We start from the raw sequence: 19,458 nt of genomic DNA, 5'->3' as shown, positions 1-19,458 counted from the left end.
AATCTGAGTGAACAGTGTGTCTAGTTGTGAAATTTAATATGAAATAATTTGTGTTGGTAGCGTTGTTATAGTTGTATATTTTTAGGTGCCATATTGTTGATATGATGGGGCGTTTACGATTCAGATACTAACCAGTATTTAGTATTTATTATATATTTCAAACTTGACATTGTGTTAGGAGTTTTACAAGTTGCTAATGATGGCATGAGGAAGTGGAGTGCTTGGACAACATCAGGCCAGTCACATGACTCAATGTTTTCTAAGACACCAATGGCTCCTTATGCCTATCTAGTGAAGCTCCTAAGTGCTCTTTGAGGGGGACAAGCCCAATCTCCCTACTGGATGCTGATTGATGAGCATGATGAAGGGCAGCATGTGGAGGCACCTTGCTCCACATGATGCCCTAAGGCCATGGCAAAGGAGGGCCATGGTGGGCAGAGACGGATTGTTGATGATGGGTAGCAGCAGGTGGTGCCGACCCTACGTGGTAGTGCATGGCATGATGGCTTGGTTAGTGATTGCTTTGTATGTGGGCTTGGTGGCTTGAATGCAAGGCAATGCTGGGCTGCTGATGATGATGATATACTGTGCAAGACATTGGGCTGGTTGGTGCTGGCTGAATGCATGGACTTGTATGAGTGGGCTGATGACAGTTACTTAGTGTGCTGTTGATGGACATGTTATGTGGGCTGTGATGCTGATGAGAAGGGCTTGGGCAGAGGGCCAAGGCTTCTAAAAACGTGGTAGAACTTATTATGTGTGGGCTGCTGGAACATGGGCAGAAGACCCATGAGGATGTGCTGAGTAATGGGCTGGCATGTGTTGTGTGTGCAACAGCAGTTATTGGCAGTTACCAACGTTTCCTGGCTTTGTGGGTGGTTCAGACATGCAGTGCAAGGGCTGGAAACGTGTAAGGCAGATCCAGACAGCATCAGTGAAGGTGTCCTAAGTCAGATTACATGTGGCAGCAAATCCTGGACAAGGGGTAGTTACTTGGCAGTAACTGCTGTGACAGTTTATTCTGTATATTATCCTAGGCTGTTGGGGTTGTCAACAGCAAAGAGTGTATTATTTGCTTAAAGAATTTCGTGTGGATTCTCAGGCTTCCTTTGTACTTGATATTGAGTAATGAAGGTTGGGGTTGGTGTCCTGTAAATACTGTGTGTGCTGTGTGCGTATGCATTCCCTTGATAAAACTGTTCTAAGTGTTCCTGCAGTGTGTGTATGTGGAGTGTTGGCTGAGACTAAGTCAGTGGGTTTAGTGCCATCACAGACAGAAAATTTAAGAGAAAAATTGACCCTATGACACATTGGTACATAACATTTCAAGACAATTGTCAATTTTAATCCAGCCTATCCAGGTCACCTTTATGCAAATTTTATAATATAATTGGTTGTTATTTTATAAAAGAAGTCAAAGCCACTTTTAAAAAAGACATTTGTTTATTAGCTTTAATTACTTCCTAATACGGATAAGACTCTTTTAAAACCTTTTTAACGAGTGCACAAAGTTATCCATTTACAAAAGCCTTTTATTATTGGTAACCACTAATGTGGTTTACTCATAAGTTTATCAACACTTTTAATCATGCATTATTTTTAGTGGCCTAACTCTTGTAATCAACAAGTGCTAGAACATGGAAGTATTGTAAATAGTAAAAAAAACAATAGATGGCCATTATTATTATTATTCTTTTGTATTTTAGCATCTGTTGTAATACAATGACATTTGTCTATAGGTTGTAACATTTATAGATGAACATTTTGTAAGCAAGGACACGTATTGTCCTAAGAAATTCCTTCTTATCTTTTAGTTTGTCTTCTTATAAGACAATCTTTACTAGATATAGGCATACACACTTTCGTAAGAAAGCAACAGCTTCCCTTTAGATTTCCTTTGTGTTTGTAACTAGTATCAGAGCACAGCACAGCAAGCTTGCTAAAAAATATAGCTTTTTTTAGCAACTTAAAATGCTACTACTTTATCTATTTTAGTACTTCATTTTATAATATTCCCAACATCAATTGTTTTATTTTAGCATTCAACACATTAAAATAATATAAATAACACAATAAAATAATATATCCAACACAATAAATAACAATCACAACCATCAATATATTAAAATACTTTTTTTTAACACCACATATTAAAATTTTAGTTTTTGTTTTGAGTTTTAAGCTACAAGCTACTAAAGATAGCAACTCACTGTAGCTCATGCTCAAATTTTTTTAAGTTTTCATTCTTTGCTGTAGAACACATTTTTAGGGTATTGGTTACTAAATTGACTTTTTAGTCAATTTAGCAACATTATTGCAAATGCTCTTATCCACTTATAAATACACTAAAACGCTACTTCTCTTTAGTCGTATGAAAAGATGATAACCCAATTTTTCAATTCATAAAAAAATGAACGATAACCCTTTCTAGTGTTTACAGTGCTTTAAGTCTATCATTCCAAGCAATAAAATACCTTCTTCTTTTTTTCCTTTTAATAAAAAATCTCTGAACATGTCATTCCTATTTTTTCCTCATCCTCCTCTTGAGGAGCTTGTACAGGAAACCTGGCTCCGTAACATGTTAGAGAGTAATCCTTAACCACTACAGTTTTCAGATAATTACAGCATCTTTTCCTGGTCAGTTTGTTTTGCTTCTCGGTTAAGTTTGTTCTCCTCCTAATAACTATTACTTTTGGCTGTCAGATTAATGATATTATTAAGGATAAAGATGATTATACAAAATTCTAAAAAGATTTGTAACTTAACTAGTACTTTCTGATATTTTCAATAAAGATGTCCAATGTCCAAATCTCCTACTTCCATTGTCGTAATTATCAAGTTATCAAATCAAAAAAAAAAGAAAAGAAAAAAGATGACTTCACAAAATTATTGTTGTTCTGACTGAGAATTGGAGATTAAGATTTATGGAAATATGAGTTAGATGAGATTCTGGAGTTTAGTTAAGCACTACCAACATTATCATTTTTACCCTTGAAATTCTATTTTCAAAGTCTTTTACCTGACCACATAAAGTTATGGATTTCGTATTTCTTTGTTCTCATTAACAATTAAGGAAAAAGGAAGAATCCCCAATGTCCGCTAATGTCAATCAGACTGAAGTCCATCACTTACAAATAATGTTCATTATTATTTTAACTTTTAAATGAATCAAATAGTTAACAAACATATGAAAATTGATGCAAGTATTTAATGATAAAACCAAACTACAATCTCTCGTAATGTTGCAGCATAATAACATCAATCTCGCAAGAGTGGAATCCTAAGTTCTACCAAATTATGGGCAAGGGAGTCATTGGGATAGAACTTAGAATTATACAATCCTTTAATTAGAAAAGAGGGAATGTTGAAGACATAGTTTCATTATGAGTATGTATTCATACAAATAATTAGCAGTAGTGTACATGACTTTAGTACATTGACATCATAGCTAAGATTAGACTTATGTTTGATACACTGCCTAACTAGCCTGTTGCCTAATTGCTCTATAGGTGCTCTATAGGTTTAGGGAAGATGAATAGGGTGGTCTACTATACAAAAACAACATAACATCATCCCATTTTTTAAGTTAAAGAACCACTACTTGACACCAATGACAAGTTTTCCCTGTCGTTCAAGCTCATAGAGCATGACAAGCGCTGCGGAGTCAAGTGCACTCTTCTTATCAGCTCTAGCATCTCCTGTGCATTCCATACTGCCGAATTTGGGAATGTGCAAGCTTATCCTTGATACAAAACTGTTAAACCCATTTCTTATTTCAGAGCCTTCTCCAAATTCAATTGGAGATCTGAGGGAGAAGATAACAATTAGGTCAGAAACTGAAAAGAATTAACAAATTTTCTAGCAGCCATGAATGCAAATCCACATTTATATAAGCATTAAATTATTATACAGCAAACAAGGCTGACCTTGATTTATTTTCTGTTGAATTGAATGTAGGCATTGGCCACTGCACTTTCTTACATAATTCAAAAAGAGTGGTTCGGGGTCCTCCTTTCTTTGTGTTGATTGTGGCAATAACTACAAACAAAAAGCCATAGTAGTACTAATTTATATAATTCATCATCTTATTTTTTTTTAATGTATATAAGGATTTAGAAAGTCATAATAAAGAGTAAGTTCAAGTATGAAAGATTACAAGTAACAAACTCCAAAATTGTATCGTTAAAAATTATAAACAAATCAGAAAAAAGAAGTCATAAGTGCACAACAAGAATAATAATAAGATGCCAAAGTGTTTGAAAAAAAATATAGTCAACCATGACATATCCAGCGATTAAATTTTCTTATTGAGATAACATCTTACTTTTAGCTTGATAATTAAATTCGTGATTCTCTTCAGGAGGGAGCAGAAGAGATATTCTATCAAGAATTTGCAGCTGTTTACTTACAACTGACTGCACTGGGTCCAACTCATAGCATTTTTATGAGCTTATCCAGCACGTGGTAAGCCTACTTGGTGGATTAGACTCTCTTTCAGGTGAGGATCCCTTTGTCACCAAATAAATATATAAAGCTCATTTAATTCTTTCACCAGATTATAAATCCACTGAAATTTTACTTTGATCAAACATAAAAGAGAATGTGACTGTTTATAGATTATGAACCTAATTCATCAACATCGATGTGGTTATTGTAGGACAACATTGAGTGTTAAATGGCCAACACGTTTGAATTTGCACCCATTGTCATTTGATAAACTTTTTTAGTAATTTAAATAAAAATATTAAACAAAAATATGTGCAAGTTCCAGAAAAGCAAAAGCAGCTGTGTGAACAATTCTAAACACAATCATATACGGACAGTAAGAAGTCATCAGTTTTTTAGAAAAAGGATAGGGTATGGAAGGAAAGTGTAATAAGAAGAAAATATCAGAATGCAAAAGCTGAATGCCACACACATTGACTATCTTTAATACAAAATGCTCTGGCATTGTTTGGATCCATCACTCTCAGTATCAAAACGAGAAAAATAATGCATAGATGGTGCAAACCTGGGGTGCCACTGTCGGGACTGCAGTCTTTGCTAGAACAATCATTGGTTGGGGAAGAAAAACTAGTTGACTCAGGAGGCAATTGATCTTCAGTTGATTTTCGCTTTTTATTGATCGCTAGCTCTGAAAGATTTTCATCAGTTAATTGATCACATACATCAATTTCCATGTATGGAGCAGTTGAATCATCAATATGGTCAGCATCCAGTTTTCTCTTTTTGGAAGCACTTCGGGAGAATACAATTCCTCTTTTCTGTTGCATTTAAAAGTATTACATTAGATATGTTGGGTAATGAAAAAAGTTGACAGGTTCTGAGACGTACAGCACATCAGCAAAATCTACTTGTGACCAAATCGCTTAACACTTAGCCTCATTCATTACTACAGAAGCATTAGGCTAACTTTACAAGAAACTAAACTTGTGTATGTCATTTTCAGTCTGAACTCATGAAATCATTCAAAATATAAATTCTATCACCAAATTAATTATTTTTAGGGCATTTAAGTTCCATTCCATAACCATTTGTAAATAGTTCAATTTTCATTCTGATTGTCTATCTACTTCTAAAGTGATTCTTGCTTAAATAACCGCTAAAAGGGGGTATTTGGGGGGGGGGGGGGGGGAAGGACACCTAAGACAACATTTAAATCATCATCACAATTAATTTGAAGAATGGAAGAATTTTAGGGTGACCATTATTTGCATAGGTTTCAGAATTTTTTTTGGGTTACTTTTATTTCTTAAATAAGACATCAGAAAGGCAAGAATGAATATAAATAATAATTTTTTTAATTAAAAAAAAATGTTTCTAATGCTATGTCCATTTTATAGATTTGAAATTGTTCCCACACAAAAAAACATTGGGTGATTTATGACAACAATGAGATTGTATATGTAAAAAACTATAAAAAGACAGATAGCCAATAAAGTAACCCTAGAACTTTATATTAAATAAAATCTTAACATTGCTAAGAAAAAATTGAACTGCCCAATAATCTTTAATTAAAATGGTGATCTGCATAGTATAGTTTAATTAGGAAGCAGGTATTTAGAGAAGCACCAACAAACCTCAAGTTCCTTTAATAAGCGACAAGCTGCTTCTCCTCTTGCAAATTTTTTCCCCCCCTCATATCCCTCTCCAATCAAAAGGACGTCTTTCAGTTGTAAACTAAGCTCGGCATGCACCATATCTCCCTTCTTTATAAATTTTTCTTTTATAAAATACCCACGAGATGCACATAATTCATTCAGTTTTCGAAATGGATGCAGTTCAAGCTTATCAGGGGTCACAATTGGAGACAACAGGGGCTTATATATTCTCCAAACTTCATTAAGATTAAGCTTGGTGTCAAGTAGTATTGCCCCTGCAATACTTTCCACCATATCTCCAAGAGCCTGTAACAAAAAGAATATGGTCATACAAACAAACACTAATCATAAACAGAAAAATAATGGCAATCAAACCACAAAGAAGCAAGTCAATGTAGAACTCAACAACCAAATGACTTACACCAACTGCAAATATTTAAGAAACATTGACTAAGAATCATGGATATAAATGGCAACTGTCGAAATTCACAACATCAGGAAGAAAGAAAAGGGAATGAGCATAAAAACTAACCTTAGGACCTTTTGGGCGTTGGAGTGATCCATCAGTATGAGATTCAGAAATAGACTTCACATATTCTGTTAGCTGACTTAGAAGTAACCCTGAGCAGTGTTGAAGATGCTGGTGAAGGTTTTGTCTTACAGCGGCTTGAGCAAAATTTTCATTATTTACTGAAGCTGAACGCAAGTCAGTCAACTCGCCTGGATCAATATCTGTGTAGCACTGATAGAGATGCCACGTAATAAGCAGGTCCAACACCGAGTCACCAAGATATTCAAGCCTCTGTCAAATAATTCAAAAAGTTAAGAAGAGAGATTATATAGAGCTCTTGCTTATTGTGTGTTCAATTTCTTGCCTTTTTCAAAATTTACAAAGACTTCTTCAATAGACATTTAAAAAGGATATTTTAGGAAAAGGAAGAGGGGGTGAGGGGGCAGAAAGAGAAAAATTCAATCAAGTGATTCAAGTCTGCTGAGAATGTCCATTGCTACCTGGTAACAATAGCCAACTCCCAGTTCTTGCTGGGATGCATGTGTTATGGCCTCCTGTAAAAGACCCTTAACAGAAAATTCATAACCAAGCTTTGACTCTAGGGTTGCAATCTCATTATCTTTTGGGACATAGGACCGTAGAGAAGCAGTAGTAATTGCTTCAACAACTAATGAGGGATCAAGTTCAGCATCAATTCCAAGCCACTTCATCAGATGGAGTGCAGCAATTATTCCACCACCCACATAGTATGCTCCTATGAGGGCTTCAACACAATCAGCTATGGTTTTTGAACTCATCCATCTATGACCTTTATCACAGCTATTTCCAATCATAACTTTTGGGTCTTCAGTATGGAATTTTGCATCCAAAGGCACTTCTGGAGTATCCACCCCACATTTACAAGGAACAGGCCTTATGGAACGCTGTCCTGGAGCAACCCAACGACGAGGATCAAATGCACTGTCACGTATATATCCCTGTCAAAGGAAAAATACAAAGCATCATAACTCAATGAACTCATATACTCATTAATGTACTAAAGCCTGTTAAAAGTTAGACTTGTACCCAAATTACGGTCTCCTAAATGAGTGCAGGCAGGAATTGCAAAGCAGTGTATAACAAAAAAAAAAAAAAAAAAAAAACAGGGATAACCTATGTTCATATATTGTGGCATGTTCACAAAACATTAATGTCATTTTTCTGATGTACATAACAAAATACCAGTGATCGTTACTCCAGTTCCAGTGCCTGAGTTTTATTTATCTGTCAAAGAAAGAAATTTATACACCAACATGCTGCTGATTATTACATGTTCATATTGACTTATTGGATACTAAAACTATTTTATCCAGGATGCCATTTCAATGTGCCCATATTGTATTGTAGCTGAATCCTGAATCCAAATTTACAACTCAACTTGGTATCAAAGCATCCTGATCCAACCCTAGAACTTACTAAAGCACGTTAGAGGCTATGTTCCAATGATAGGGGTGTACTAACGTCAGCACCGACAAGGTCACCAGAATCCGAAGAACACACCATCTGACTTGCTGTAATCTCCTGATATTTGCGGTGATTTTCCCAATTTTTTTGGAGCCATCTGCAATGTCTTTTTCATTCTCCATTGTTTTCTTTTACCCTTGGCACCAATTCAACCCTAGAAACCACTAAAATGCATTGGAGACTGTTCAATGATAGAGATTCCATGTACTTGACAAGGTGAGCTACTACTATATGGAGGTTTAGGGTGGAGTAGTGCAAGGAACCCGGTTTTGTGAGGCAGGTAGGTGCATGATTGAGAAAACTGTAGTCTGTAAATGCCTTGTTTGATGTATTGTATTTAGCTCAGATTCAGGATGGGATAGAAGACAAAGTGTGTTGGACACTTGAGAGTAATGGCAAATTTTTGCTTGCTCATAACATGAAGTAATGAGAAGTAGGGTTGTTCAGGTTCCAACTGGAACCAACGAAACTGATTGGAGCCGAGCTGACTGCACCGCTCATAGCTATATATAAATATAGATATATATATATATACACACACTTCTAGAAGAAAAAACCCTTCAGTTACCCTACAATCCCCACCTGCGAGATTTTTCTTCCTCATCCAATCACCCCCCCTCCTCTTTCCTCAACAACTCAGATCTTCCCCAACTCTGGTTGCCATCTCTACCTTCCTCAAACTCTGGTTATCACCCCACAGCCAAACTCAAAAAGAGCAAAGCTTCCAGACTACAATCAAAAAGATTAGCTTTGATCAATCAAGAACACAGACAAAGAAAATGGGTGGCAGTTGCTCTAAAGGGTAAAATTTTTCATATCTTGAATCTGAGATTCTAAATGCAGTGGGTTTTTTGTTTGCTGTGGGTTAACTTTTTTTAATTGTTGTGGGAAAACTCCTTGTAATTTTTGGGTTACTCTCACTCTGATGGTTATGCATTTTTTGGAGCTTTCAAAACAGTATAGAATTTTTTTTCCCCTCTTTTTCTTGCCAGTAGTCGGCATCCGACTACAGCACCAATAGAAATGGCTGCCAATGTAGTCAGAATTTTGATCCCTACTGTGTGGTAGTGGTTTGAAGTTTAAGAAAACTGATCCATGCGGTGCAGCTCAGAAAATCTGTCCCAAAATCGGCCACACCAAACCTTGTACACACCTAATGAGAAGCACCACCAGCTTGGATTTTCCCTGGAACTGGAAGGCTATCAGAAAGTAGAAGGCTCCAACAAGAATAGCTTTCTATATATGGACTGAATAGGGAAATTTCTCTCTGTACATAATCCTATCAAGCAAGTGATAATCATTGTAAATCAATGTTGTTGTATGTGTCAGAGGAGTAGTGAGTATTTGGATCATTTGTAGATTCAACAACAACATCAAGATGCTATAATGACTGAATCCATGATGTTTTGTGTTAGATGGATAATGACTGAATCCATGCACATATTGCTCCAATGTTGGCAAAGGAAACCAACTTCTTTATCATTATGTTTAATGTGGACATGGAGGGACAATGTTAGAAATTATCTCAAATTTCTAATTTAACAAAATTACCTTTTTTGGATTTTTTATTTTTGGATCTTCTTTATATGGAAGGAAAGTCTCTTCCTCATCAAGGAAGTAATTAGAATCCCTATCAGAGAAGAAATGTTGTAAACTTTGTTCACCAAGGAAGAGAAGTTGGACTCTTATATATAAGTACTGTTGTAAAGGTTTGGTGGTTTTGGTCCCAAATAGAGAGAGAAGAAGACTTTCAAAAGAACATTGAAAGGTTTTCTTCTTAGAGTAGCCTAATAGTTCCTTTGGGGTTGAAAAGATACCTATGTGTCCAATGCAAGTTGTGAGGCTGATAGAAAACAGAGAATTCTTGCTCCTGGGCATAAGCATAAGCTTCTTAGCCTATCAAGAGTGAATGCCCCTGGATTACCAGGAAATTGATTCTGGTGGGTGAGATCAATTGCCCTTAGGTTTTACTAGCTACAATCAAGTCCAAAGGGCTCTTCTTCAAGAAGGTCCCTACATTATCAAAGAGAGAATAGACCAATCTCTCAAGAGTGAGTGGTTGAGAGGTTGAGCGTTGTAACCTTCCTTGAGTATAGTGGATTTCACCTCCCTTTCCATGGATGTAGACAGTTTGTTGAGCCATGTAAATTCTTGTCTCTTTTGTGTTTGGATGGGGGGAGAGCATAAGAAAGGAGGACCAGCATATGATGCAGGACAAGCCAGAACGATGCAACAAGAATAAAAAAATAACAAGAAAACAAAAGATAGGAAACCTAGGAGTCAGCACCTAGGCTTGCTTGGAGTCCACGCCAAGCAAAGAAAACCACTGAGTCAGCACAAGTGGAAAAGAAAAGGTATAGTTCATCAATTTTCTGATACAACTATATAAAAATTGATACTATGCATATTGTTATTAATGAGAGATCATGAAGTTTTAATTCATATGCACCATGATGTGCCTAATAAAGCCACTTAAGAGATGTGAGCCATAGAAAGGAGACATATATTCAAATACCTGTAATTTGAGATCTGTTCCCAATTTATGTAGGGTTGCATTACAAATAACCCGTATACGTATATCAGTTAATTGCCCTTCATGCTTCTTAGGATATTTAAGAAAGAGGTGACAGCCCACTGCATACTTTAGAACCGAATCACCAAGCAATTCCAAACGCTCCATTGAAAAATTCTCAGAACATCTTAGCGTTGTAAGAGCTTCTAGAATCTATTCACAAAAGATCTTGATTAGATTAATCAAAACTGTATGATTCAAAAGAATATAGACAAATCAAGAGAATAACCAACTAATAGGACAGACCAAAGCGCTTGAAATATGAAATTTGCTAGAACAACGAATCTCTTCTCTAAGCTGGCTGGCTAACATAAGGGATTCCAGCCGATGCATCACAGATGGTAATAAATAAAATGATCTTAAAACTCCTCTGGAAACATCAAGCCTGATTAAAAGCTCAGGAGGCATATGAACATGCATTTGTGCCTTTTTGACAAGCACACCTGCTTCCAATGTCTTACCAGTAGTGCCTGCTTAATCAGAAGAAAATATTAGATATATACACAAAGTTCCACAGCATTACTAAATCAGATTCAAGAACTTTATTAAAAGAACTAGAAACAGACATCCATCTAATAATTGTACAATAACAACTTGTGTAATACACCCAACCGGTAGGGGAAAACCCTCATCTAAGATGATAAAATGTGTGCAATTTTTGTATGCCGACACATGCTCATGGAAATTTCCCTTTTCCCCCTCCTTACTGGGCATGCTTCTAAGCCGGATTTCTATTACACTATAGAAATAGGGAACTAATAGTTGACTGCTACCTGCTTTCTTAAACATGCCAGTCAATTATCAAGATCCTTAAATTAAACTTGAGAGAAGTGTTTAGCAATGCCAAACCTGACTCTCTTTTTGCTTCCTTTTTCCAATTGAACATGGTGTATCATATAGAGAGATCTCCATCTACTCCATCTGTAACTATCTTATCCAACTCTTCCCTACCCCAACCCCAATTCTCTCCCATCCGGTCTACCCAATGAGAACTGGGAATCATAGTAGTAGTAGACAAAGCTGAAAGCCATGACTTAGTTGACGGGTGTTGATAATAGAAGATTAGGGTGACAATATGCATTGTTCAGTTAAATTGTTTCAATTAGATTATCAAAGTTGGAAAAATGAAATAAAATCATCTTCTTTACAAAGGCTAAATATTATGAAAGCATAACTAGCACATAAATTTGCCAAAAGGACAGGAAAAAAAGACCTGAATACCAATATACAGAACATGTGCACTACATATAAGACATTATACGTTGCAACAAAGCTCAAGCATTCAAATTAACAAACCTTCCTCATCGAAGTTTACAAGAAGGTTGTGTGGGTTATGACTTTGCTTTAACCGCACCAAAGGCTGTCCTGGATACATCAGCGTTATCCCATACCTGATCAGGACAGGCGTTATCTATGGAACTCTATAGAGGAATCCAAAGGGGAAAATACACAATAAGCACAAAACATCATTCAAGATAAGAAATCACCTACTTTTTGTTGAAGTACTCTGAAAATGTCATATATTTTGATGAGGCATTATCAGTGTTTCCATCAAAAGGACTCTCAGCAGAGGTATTATTCACAACCTCAACAACAGAGTAGATTTTTCCAGTGTGAATTGCCAAAACTACCATATCTTTGAGATTGTTTGTGTCGACCATACTATAAGCAAAGTGGATAACATTAGTGCTGCATGAACCATTCCTATAAGGTGATAAATTTCCTGTCTCACCATTACAATGTTCAGCGCCCAACAAAGAGCTTTTTCTCATGATTTCTACCGCTGAAATGCAAGAATTGATGCCTATCCAATTTATTTGGCAAGGCTCAGGACTTGAAGTGTTCAATGTTTCAAGAGGTAGAAGCAAATACATGTTTGATGGGCTCCATAGTGATCTAGTTTCATTCTTAAGTAAAAATTCTCTGCATGTTCCAGCTGATTTAGATCCAAAAGACAGTCTCCCAAACAAACCATTAAAGAAAAATTCTTGAAAAGTCTTTGCCTTTGTCATCTGATAAGGAATAATGGACAGCATGGAATTAGAAGAAATATTCCCAAAAAAGAACAAGAATGATAAATGAATTAACAAGTTCATGTGTGCACCTGTTCTGCATCCAAATGCACTTGCCCGCAAAAAGATACAGAAGACTTAACCTTCTTTGAGACCAAGTAAAGCTCCAATTCAATATTTCCCACATCATCATCAAGCTTTGTCTCAAGCAAAAGAACAAATCCAGAATAAAGCTCTCCGGGAATATTACATAAAAATTCAAATTTATAGGCCTGAAAAATGGCTCCATCGACTTTTTCTCCCCAAGTTCCGGATAGTGCACGAATGCAAGTAGTCCCATGTAACTCCTTCCTCTTTGTTGTTCCTTTGAACACCAAAATAATAGGTATAAGGAAAATAAAAGGAGAAAAATAAAATGCCTTGGCACATGCCAGATATGATACAAAAACAAAATGCACAACATAAAAACTCAGACACCTAATGTATATTTTTCTGCAGTTGAATTCAAAAGTAACTCAAAAATAAACCATGAAGTCATCCAAAGCATCAGACTGATGTATATTTTTAACATGTTAAAAGCTTCAGGATCAAAAGTATTCTCTCATGAAAAGTATCAACATTGCTAAATCTTTTTTTTTTTTTTTGGACATACAAAGGCAAAATAAGAAAACAAAGAATTTATCAACAAGTAATTTTTTATAAAAATAACATTGCAAGTTGACAATTGACTTGTAAACGAGTATTTTACCAAGGCTTGCTTTATTGTTCCAATGTATTCTAGATTGGGTCAGATTCAAATTGAAATGCATGTCTTTCAATATATCAACTACCCCAATGAACCTTAAATAGGGACTACAGAACCATTTTGTGAACACTACATCTAACAACCAAAAATCAATTGGTCACATATACATACCTGCACCCGAAGCTGATTCTTTGCTTTTTACAATGAGATTTTTCTCTGGAAGCTCTTTGATGGATGGGAGAAGATGGTCATCCAAAGCACCCATTTGATGCAACTTCTTACATGCCTCCAAGCAAACAAGCTGTTTTGCTAAATGAGAATTCCTACTCGAGGGACCAACTATGGATTGAAAAGCCGCATTAGGGGGTAATGTCATTTTACACTCATAAGACCCTTCGATAAGTGAATTATGAAATTTTGGCTTTGGGACAAAGTACCTAATTAATACAGTAACAAATTATGACTGAATAAGAGATAACTTGATTTAATGAATAGAATCATAAAATAAAAAGGGAAATTATATTAAATATAACTAATCAATTTACAAGGAAGACATATCCATACTTGTCACCAGGAAGTTTTTCACAATATCGATGAATGAGGTTGACACTAGAATCTGCAGTAACCGAGGCCCCAGTTGCTTCCACATGATATGCATTTACTTCCTCAGTAGTACATGCCTTCAGAATGTGTGCATCAGGGTCTCTATTCATGGCTGTATCTGTCATTGAACGCTCACTCCTGATTATGTCAAACAGTTGATCCCTTTGTTGTGTGTTTCCCCTTTAGATATATGCATAGTTAGAGCAACAATATACTTGAGTTTACATACAATAGCAACAAAAAAATATATATTCTGAATTTCAAGAAACTATGTAAAGGCTAACAACAAAGAGGAGACCTCACCTCTCCAACATCATGACAAATTGAGAGTTATCCTGTCGAGCTCGTCCCCGAGATTGGACATAACTACGGACTGTCTTGGGGAGGTCAAACCGTATCACACAAGAGCAGTTTGGCACGTGAATTCCCTCCTCAACTACATCAGTAGCAAATAATAAATTGACCTACATGGAAGGGTTAGCTAATTTAGAATTGGGTTTTCAAATAACAAAACTTCTAATAATTCAAATCCTGTATTAAAAGATTAGACACCTTGCCAGAGCGAAATGATTCCAATGTTTCCTTTTGCTTTTTTGGCGGCAGTGAGTCCACTGATGTATTACTTCCAGTCAAATATGAAACCGTGAAATGCGATAAATAGGCAACTTTCTTCATGAATCTCTCAATTACCTTAGCCGTAACAATTCTCTCAACAAAAATGAGGCACAGTACTTGCTCAGCTCCTCTGCAACCACAAAACATGATGGTAAATCAACCACATAACATTATAAACAAAAATCAACTGGTGTAGTTAAATTACCCAAATGATTGGAAAAGTTGAAGAAGTTCATGTAGTTTAGGAGATAAATAGCCCAAATCTACTGCTTTCAAATAACCAGACCCTAAATCCAGAAGATTTTCATCACCTGAAAGAGACAAAAAAAAGATATTACCAATAAGAAATATCATATTTAAACCAGAAACATAACATAACAGATTTTAATTTGAAATATATTAGCATATGGCCATATAAAAGGTGCATTGGGCGAAAAAATAAACCCCAAAATAATGACATACCATAACAAGAGAAACACTTCATAGATACCAAACTAAAATAAATCCAATCAATAGCTACTGGAAGAACATTCTCTTTTTAAAAAGCAAGGAAATAACTTATAGTGTATGCAAATACCAATTATGGTGTACAGAATCAGGATATACCACTAACAACTAAATTGCACCAAGTAAAAATAGGTTCAACAATTCATTTCCCACTTTTGCCCCAACAAATAGAAAATACAATCTTGTCAGAAAATTGTTGATTTACGCCACATTGTAATACCAACTAAATTGTTACAACTTATGGGTGAGGGAAGATAGGAAGAAAAGTACATTTGTGACAGGGTATTAACATACAGAGTAACAACATCAGAAATTTTGACAGTAGTGCAAATGATTTGGACATGCTGTATCACAATAGGTACACAACAAAGAAACAAAATCAGTTTGCAGTACAAAGATGCAAAAAAAAAAAAAAAAAAAGGATAAATGTTATGATACTGCTTAAACCAGGATAAAGAATAAAGAAGAAATATTCCAAGCAGCATACCATGTGGGAAAGATTCCCCAATTATACACAAGACTTCCTCAAGAAAACGTTTACACAGAAAGTAACTTTCTCTATAAACTTCACACTCTGCGTTGCCGTTCGGAACATTCTCTAGACAGACTTTCACAGCCTACAAACCAAATAACATAATACAGAAAAATAAAATTAAAAGAGAAAGGTATGACCATGAATGTTTACCATCGAAAACTTTAGTGACCCTTTGCCTGTATTCATATAGAAAAGAATAACTAATAAATTTTTTGTTTTTTGGGTGAATACATAACATCATATAGAAAGAATGAAATTAGAACCAAAGGTATGATCATAAACAATAGTAATCATATACTAAGGCTATGAGGTCTGTAACTAGAGCTGCTTGAATGTCATACAGTTGGAGGGAACCCAAGGCCAAGGGTGTAATAAAGATAACATATGTAAGTATGTATGTATGTATGTATCTTTCCTTTTAAGACACAACTCTCCTCTACTCTTTATTCTAAATTTAGAGTCCTAGCATACCTCATAAGCACACATGAGTCCAAGGTCATCCAGACAATACAAAACCTTTGCCTGATCATTAGACAAACGCTTTCGCAGCATATTAAATTTATCATCCGTGTCCTTGTAATTACTTTGCAATGACCCTTGCAACTCTAACAAGGATGCATCAAACTGTCAATGCAGGTAAGCTTTTATTAGTATCCCGACAAGTTTACTGTTTAAAAATAAAAATAAAAATATAAGCATGGATGGGATGTGTTTTTATGGGTGAGAATGCATACGTATGAATATGTGTATTAAATGGCCCAGAAATACCTTGGAACACAAGGCCTCTATTTTCCCCTTTAAATCCAAACTGGGAAACTGTGTTTGGTCATAAAATCTACAAGTTTCTTTTGCAGAGGGCACATACACTTCAATCTCTGTCCTGTCTCCAACAGTATAAATCTAACCCAGAAAGGATCAATACTTGAGTTTAATCCATTATAAGTGAAGAATCATCACTATTAAAAATTGTAAAATACCTGGGAATCCAGGATATTTTCTAGTTCTGATATTTGACCTTCACAGTCCACGATGGATGAGACACCTGCTACACACATTTGTAAGTAAAAGTGTGCAAAAATTATTTTTAATATAATTACAGATCTGATAACTAAACACTTGATAATGAACATTTAGCAATGGCCCTGTATAGCATTTCTTAAACACAAAGCATAAAGATAAGAGAAAGCAAAATAATTAAACCACAACAGAGTAACTGGAAAAGGCTTAAAATACGCTAATCATTCAATGGCAGCCAAACAATCCATAAAAAGAAACTTTAAACTCTATGCAGAAAAACTTATATTAAGCTAATTAGCTTTCCAGCTCTAATCAGCCTTAACCTAACTCCCCAGAGAGAAAATTTAATGAAACTTAACATTTAAGTACTAATGGCACTGAACTGTACACATGAAGCACATCTAAGACATGTACAGTACAAAGTACATCAAATAATGGCAAAAAAAAAAAAAAAAAAAAAAAAAACTGGACCAACTTATCTTAGCCAATGACATAGCAGTACACAATATCACCACAATATCTTACCTTTTCTTACTACAGGGGATGCCGTCATTCCAAAAATCTTTGGCTTGTTATTAGAATTGTGATAAAATTCCTTCACCAAAACAACACAATTATTGAGATGTTCGTAAAAAATAAGAACGAAAAATCAGCTTAAGATGGTGTACAACAACAAAAATGGAAAATAATAGATATTCACCTTCATTATTTTTGTATATGGATGGTTACCAGTAGCACGATGACATTCATCAATTATCATTAAGCACACTGCTTCTGGACTCAAGAATGCCTTTCTTAAGACATCCAAAAATATCTGGGGTGTCATTACTAGTACCTACAAGATAACATAAAGTATTTGCATTAACATAACACTAGCAAAGGTAACTTGTGAATAGAAATTTAAATCTAGGATTTTAGGAAAAATTATTTCCATGTAATAATTAGTAGGGAAGATTGATTTTTTTATTTTTTATTTTTTTAAAAACTTTGACTACATAAATATATTGTTAAACTAGCACCAATTTGGAGTTCTCAGAGACAATCAACTTACTGGCATGTGATGAATAATGACTAACCAAGCAATATAGGAAATAGTAACTAACTCACTTATGCTAAATGCCAGAACAAATAAAAGTGCATAAAGAAAGAAAATTAAAGCAACAATTAAAACAGAGGAAGCTCAAACTGAGATTTTAACAGTAACATGCCATTAAGAAGTAGAAATTAGAACTGCCCAAATAAAAACATAAAGAAATAATTCAGTATACAGATAATCATAAAGATACTTGGAGCTATTTAAGAAGCAACCTTACATCATTCTTATTAACTTCCCTTTCCCAGGTCTCTAAACTCCAATTATCAACTCCCATGTCTCCATAGTACTGCCCCACTTCCATATTTGTATGGTTTTTTATAAACTCAAATTGCTGCAGACAGAAAACCCATTTGTTTCAGTATGTGAATAAATCAACTAGCCACATTACATGTAGGTTCACAAGTATACTTTATTAGCACTAAAATTCTTTCTTTTCATTCAACAATTGAAGAGAAATACTCCATTAAAGGACAGAAAGAATTCAAAAGAGTACCAAAAAGGGAAAAAAAATCTTAAAAAAAAAACCATGCCTGATTAACAAGATGGACAGTGGGAGCCAAGAAAACAATCAACTTTTTATGGCCATTAGACTTGATAGCTTCACCAATGGCTTTGATAAGCATAACGGCTACCATAGTCTTGCCAGCACCTGTCTCCAACACTGCTATGGTGTTCCTCTTCTTTGCAACTTCAAACACTTGCAATTGGTACCTACACAACCCAAAAAAATACACATACATATTCACACATTATTAAAATCTCAAAACACACAAATTGATCATCATCATCATCAAGATTCAAAAACAAGAAAAAGAAAAAAAAAAAAAAAAAAAAAAAGCAGAAACAAACCCTCTGGGCTTCATGCAGTTGGGACTTGAAGAAGAGGGTGATTCTTGAACAGAAAGATCATGATCAGATTCCTTCATATCACTTGAGCTCCGCTTGAGAGTAAGAAGATTCTGGGTCTGATTCTGCTGCTCTAAACAAAGCATGTTGAAAGTAGTCTCTTTGGATTGGGAAAAGGCCTTTGATTATCTAAATAGTGCAAAAAAATTCTTTCTTTTCCTATATTGAATGGGAATTTTTTAATGGTTCCCTAAGAATTTAAAAACAATTATTTTCACACAGTGGTTGAGTAGAACTAGAAAGTACACACTAAAAATCACTTTCAGTGAATTTTTACCCAAAAAAAGGAAAAAAAAAAATCTGGGAAATCTTTATTTTTATAATAAAAAAACAAACAACAAATTTCTCTGTTTCTTGTGCTTTGAGAAATCCGAAGTTCAGGACTGGGAAGATTTCATGTTTTTTTTTTTATAAACAGTACTTTGGGTTTGGTCGTGTACTATAATATTAAGTGATATTCGGGTGAGTAACCTGTTTGAGTTTCGAGATTTAATCCCACGCGCGCGTGTATACACGGTCCAATAATTTAGCGACACGAGTATTTTAATTGTAACGTGGGACCATTACAAGTCGCACACGTGAGTGAGTCTACCCCGATTCCTGAACAAGTTGACTATGTGTTTGTTTGGGAAAAAAAGCACTGAAGTAAAAGTGTTGAAGTTGAACAGTGTTTCCGAAACATACTCTCGTCAAGTACTTTCTTAGGCTACACGTCGTTTTAGTCCCCAAAATTTT

The 19,458-nt window shown here is 35.2% G+C and overlaps 1 protein-coding gene across 2 annotated transcripts; it reads right to left on the bottom strand.

Moving 5' to 3' along the window:
• Positions 1-3,319: 3,319 nt before the first annotated feature.
• LOC126712734 (endoribonuclease Dicer homolog 3a) lies at positions 3,320-19,118 on the bottom strand. Of its 2 annotated transcripts, XM_050412185.1 has the most exons (25): positions 18,667-19,118; positions 18,348-18,528; positions 18,035-18,148; positions 17,422-17,556; positions 17,247-17,316; positions 16,682-16,746; positions 16,473-16,604; positions 16,176-16,328; positions 15,657-15,786; positions 14,868-14,973; positions 14,600-14,792; positions 14,351-14,511; positions 14,009-14,227; positions 13,616-13,881; positions 12,792-13,063; positions 12,179-12,699; positions 11,984-12,078; positions 10,934-11,157; positions 10,631-10,840; positions 7,113-7,589; positions 6,634-6,903; positions 6,081-6,407; positions 5,012-5,264; positions 3,927-4,038; positions 3,320-3,805 (listed from the first exon to the last, which is right to left on the bottom strand). In XM_050412185.1, the coding sequence occupies exons 1-25, from the start codon at positions 18,807-18,809 to the stop codon at positions 3,598-3,600; spliced, it is 5,037 nt and encodes a 1,678-aa protein (XP_050268142.1). In that variant the 5' UTR covers positions 18,810-19,118; the 3' UTR covers positions 3,320-3,597. The 2 variants fall into 2 exon arrangements, with proteins under 2 accessions (XP_050268142.1, XP_050268143.1); XM_050412186.1 differs by lacking the exons at positions 16,176-16,328; positions 16,473-16,604 and having other exon boundaries at positions 18,667-19,117.
• Between the last annotated feature and the right edge of the window lie 340 nt (positions 19,119-19,458).

The sequence above is a fragment of the Quercus robur genome, chromosome 2 (genome assembly GCF_932294415.1).
Source record: "Quercus robur chromosome 2, dhQueRobu3.1, whole genome shotgun sequence".
NCBI lineage: Eukaryota > Viridiplantae > Streptophyta > Magnoliopsida > Fagales > Fagaceae > Quercus > Quercus robur.
Note: the sequence above shows the minus strand (reverse complement) of the source record. Positions and strands in the feature narration are given on the sequence as shown.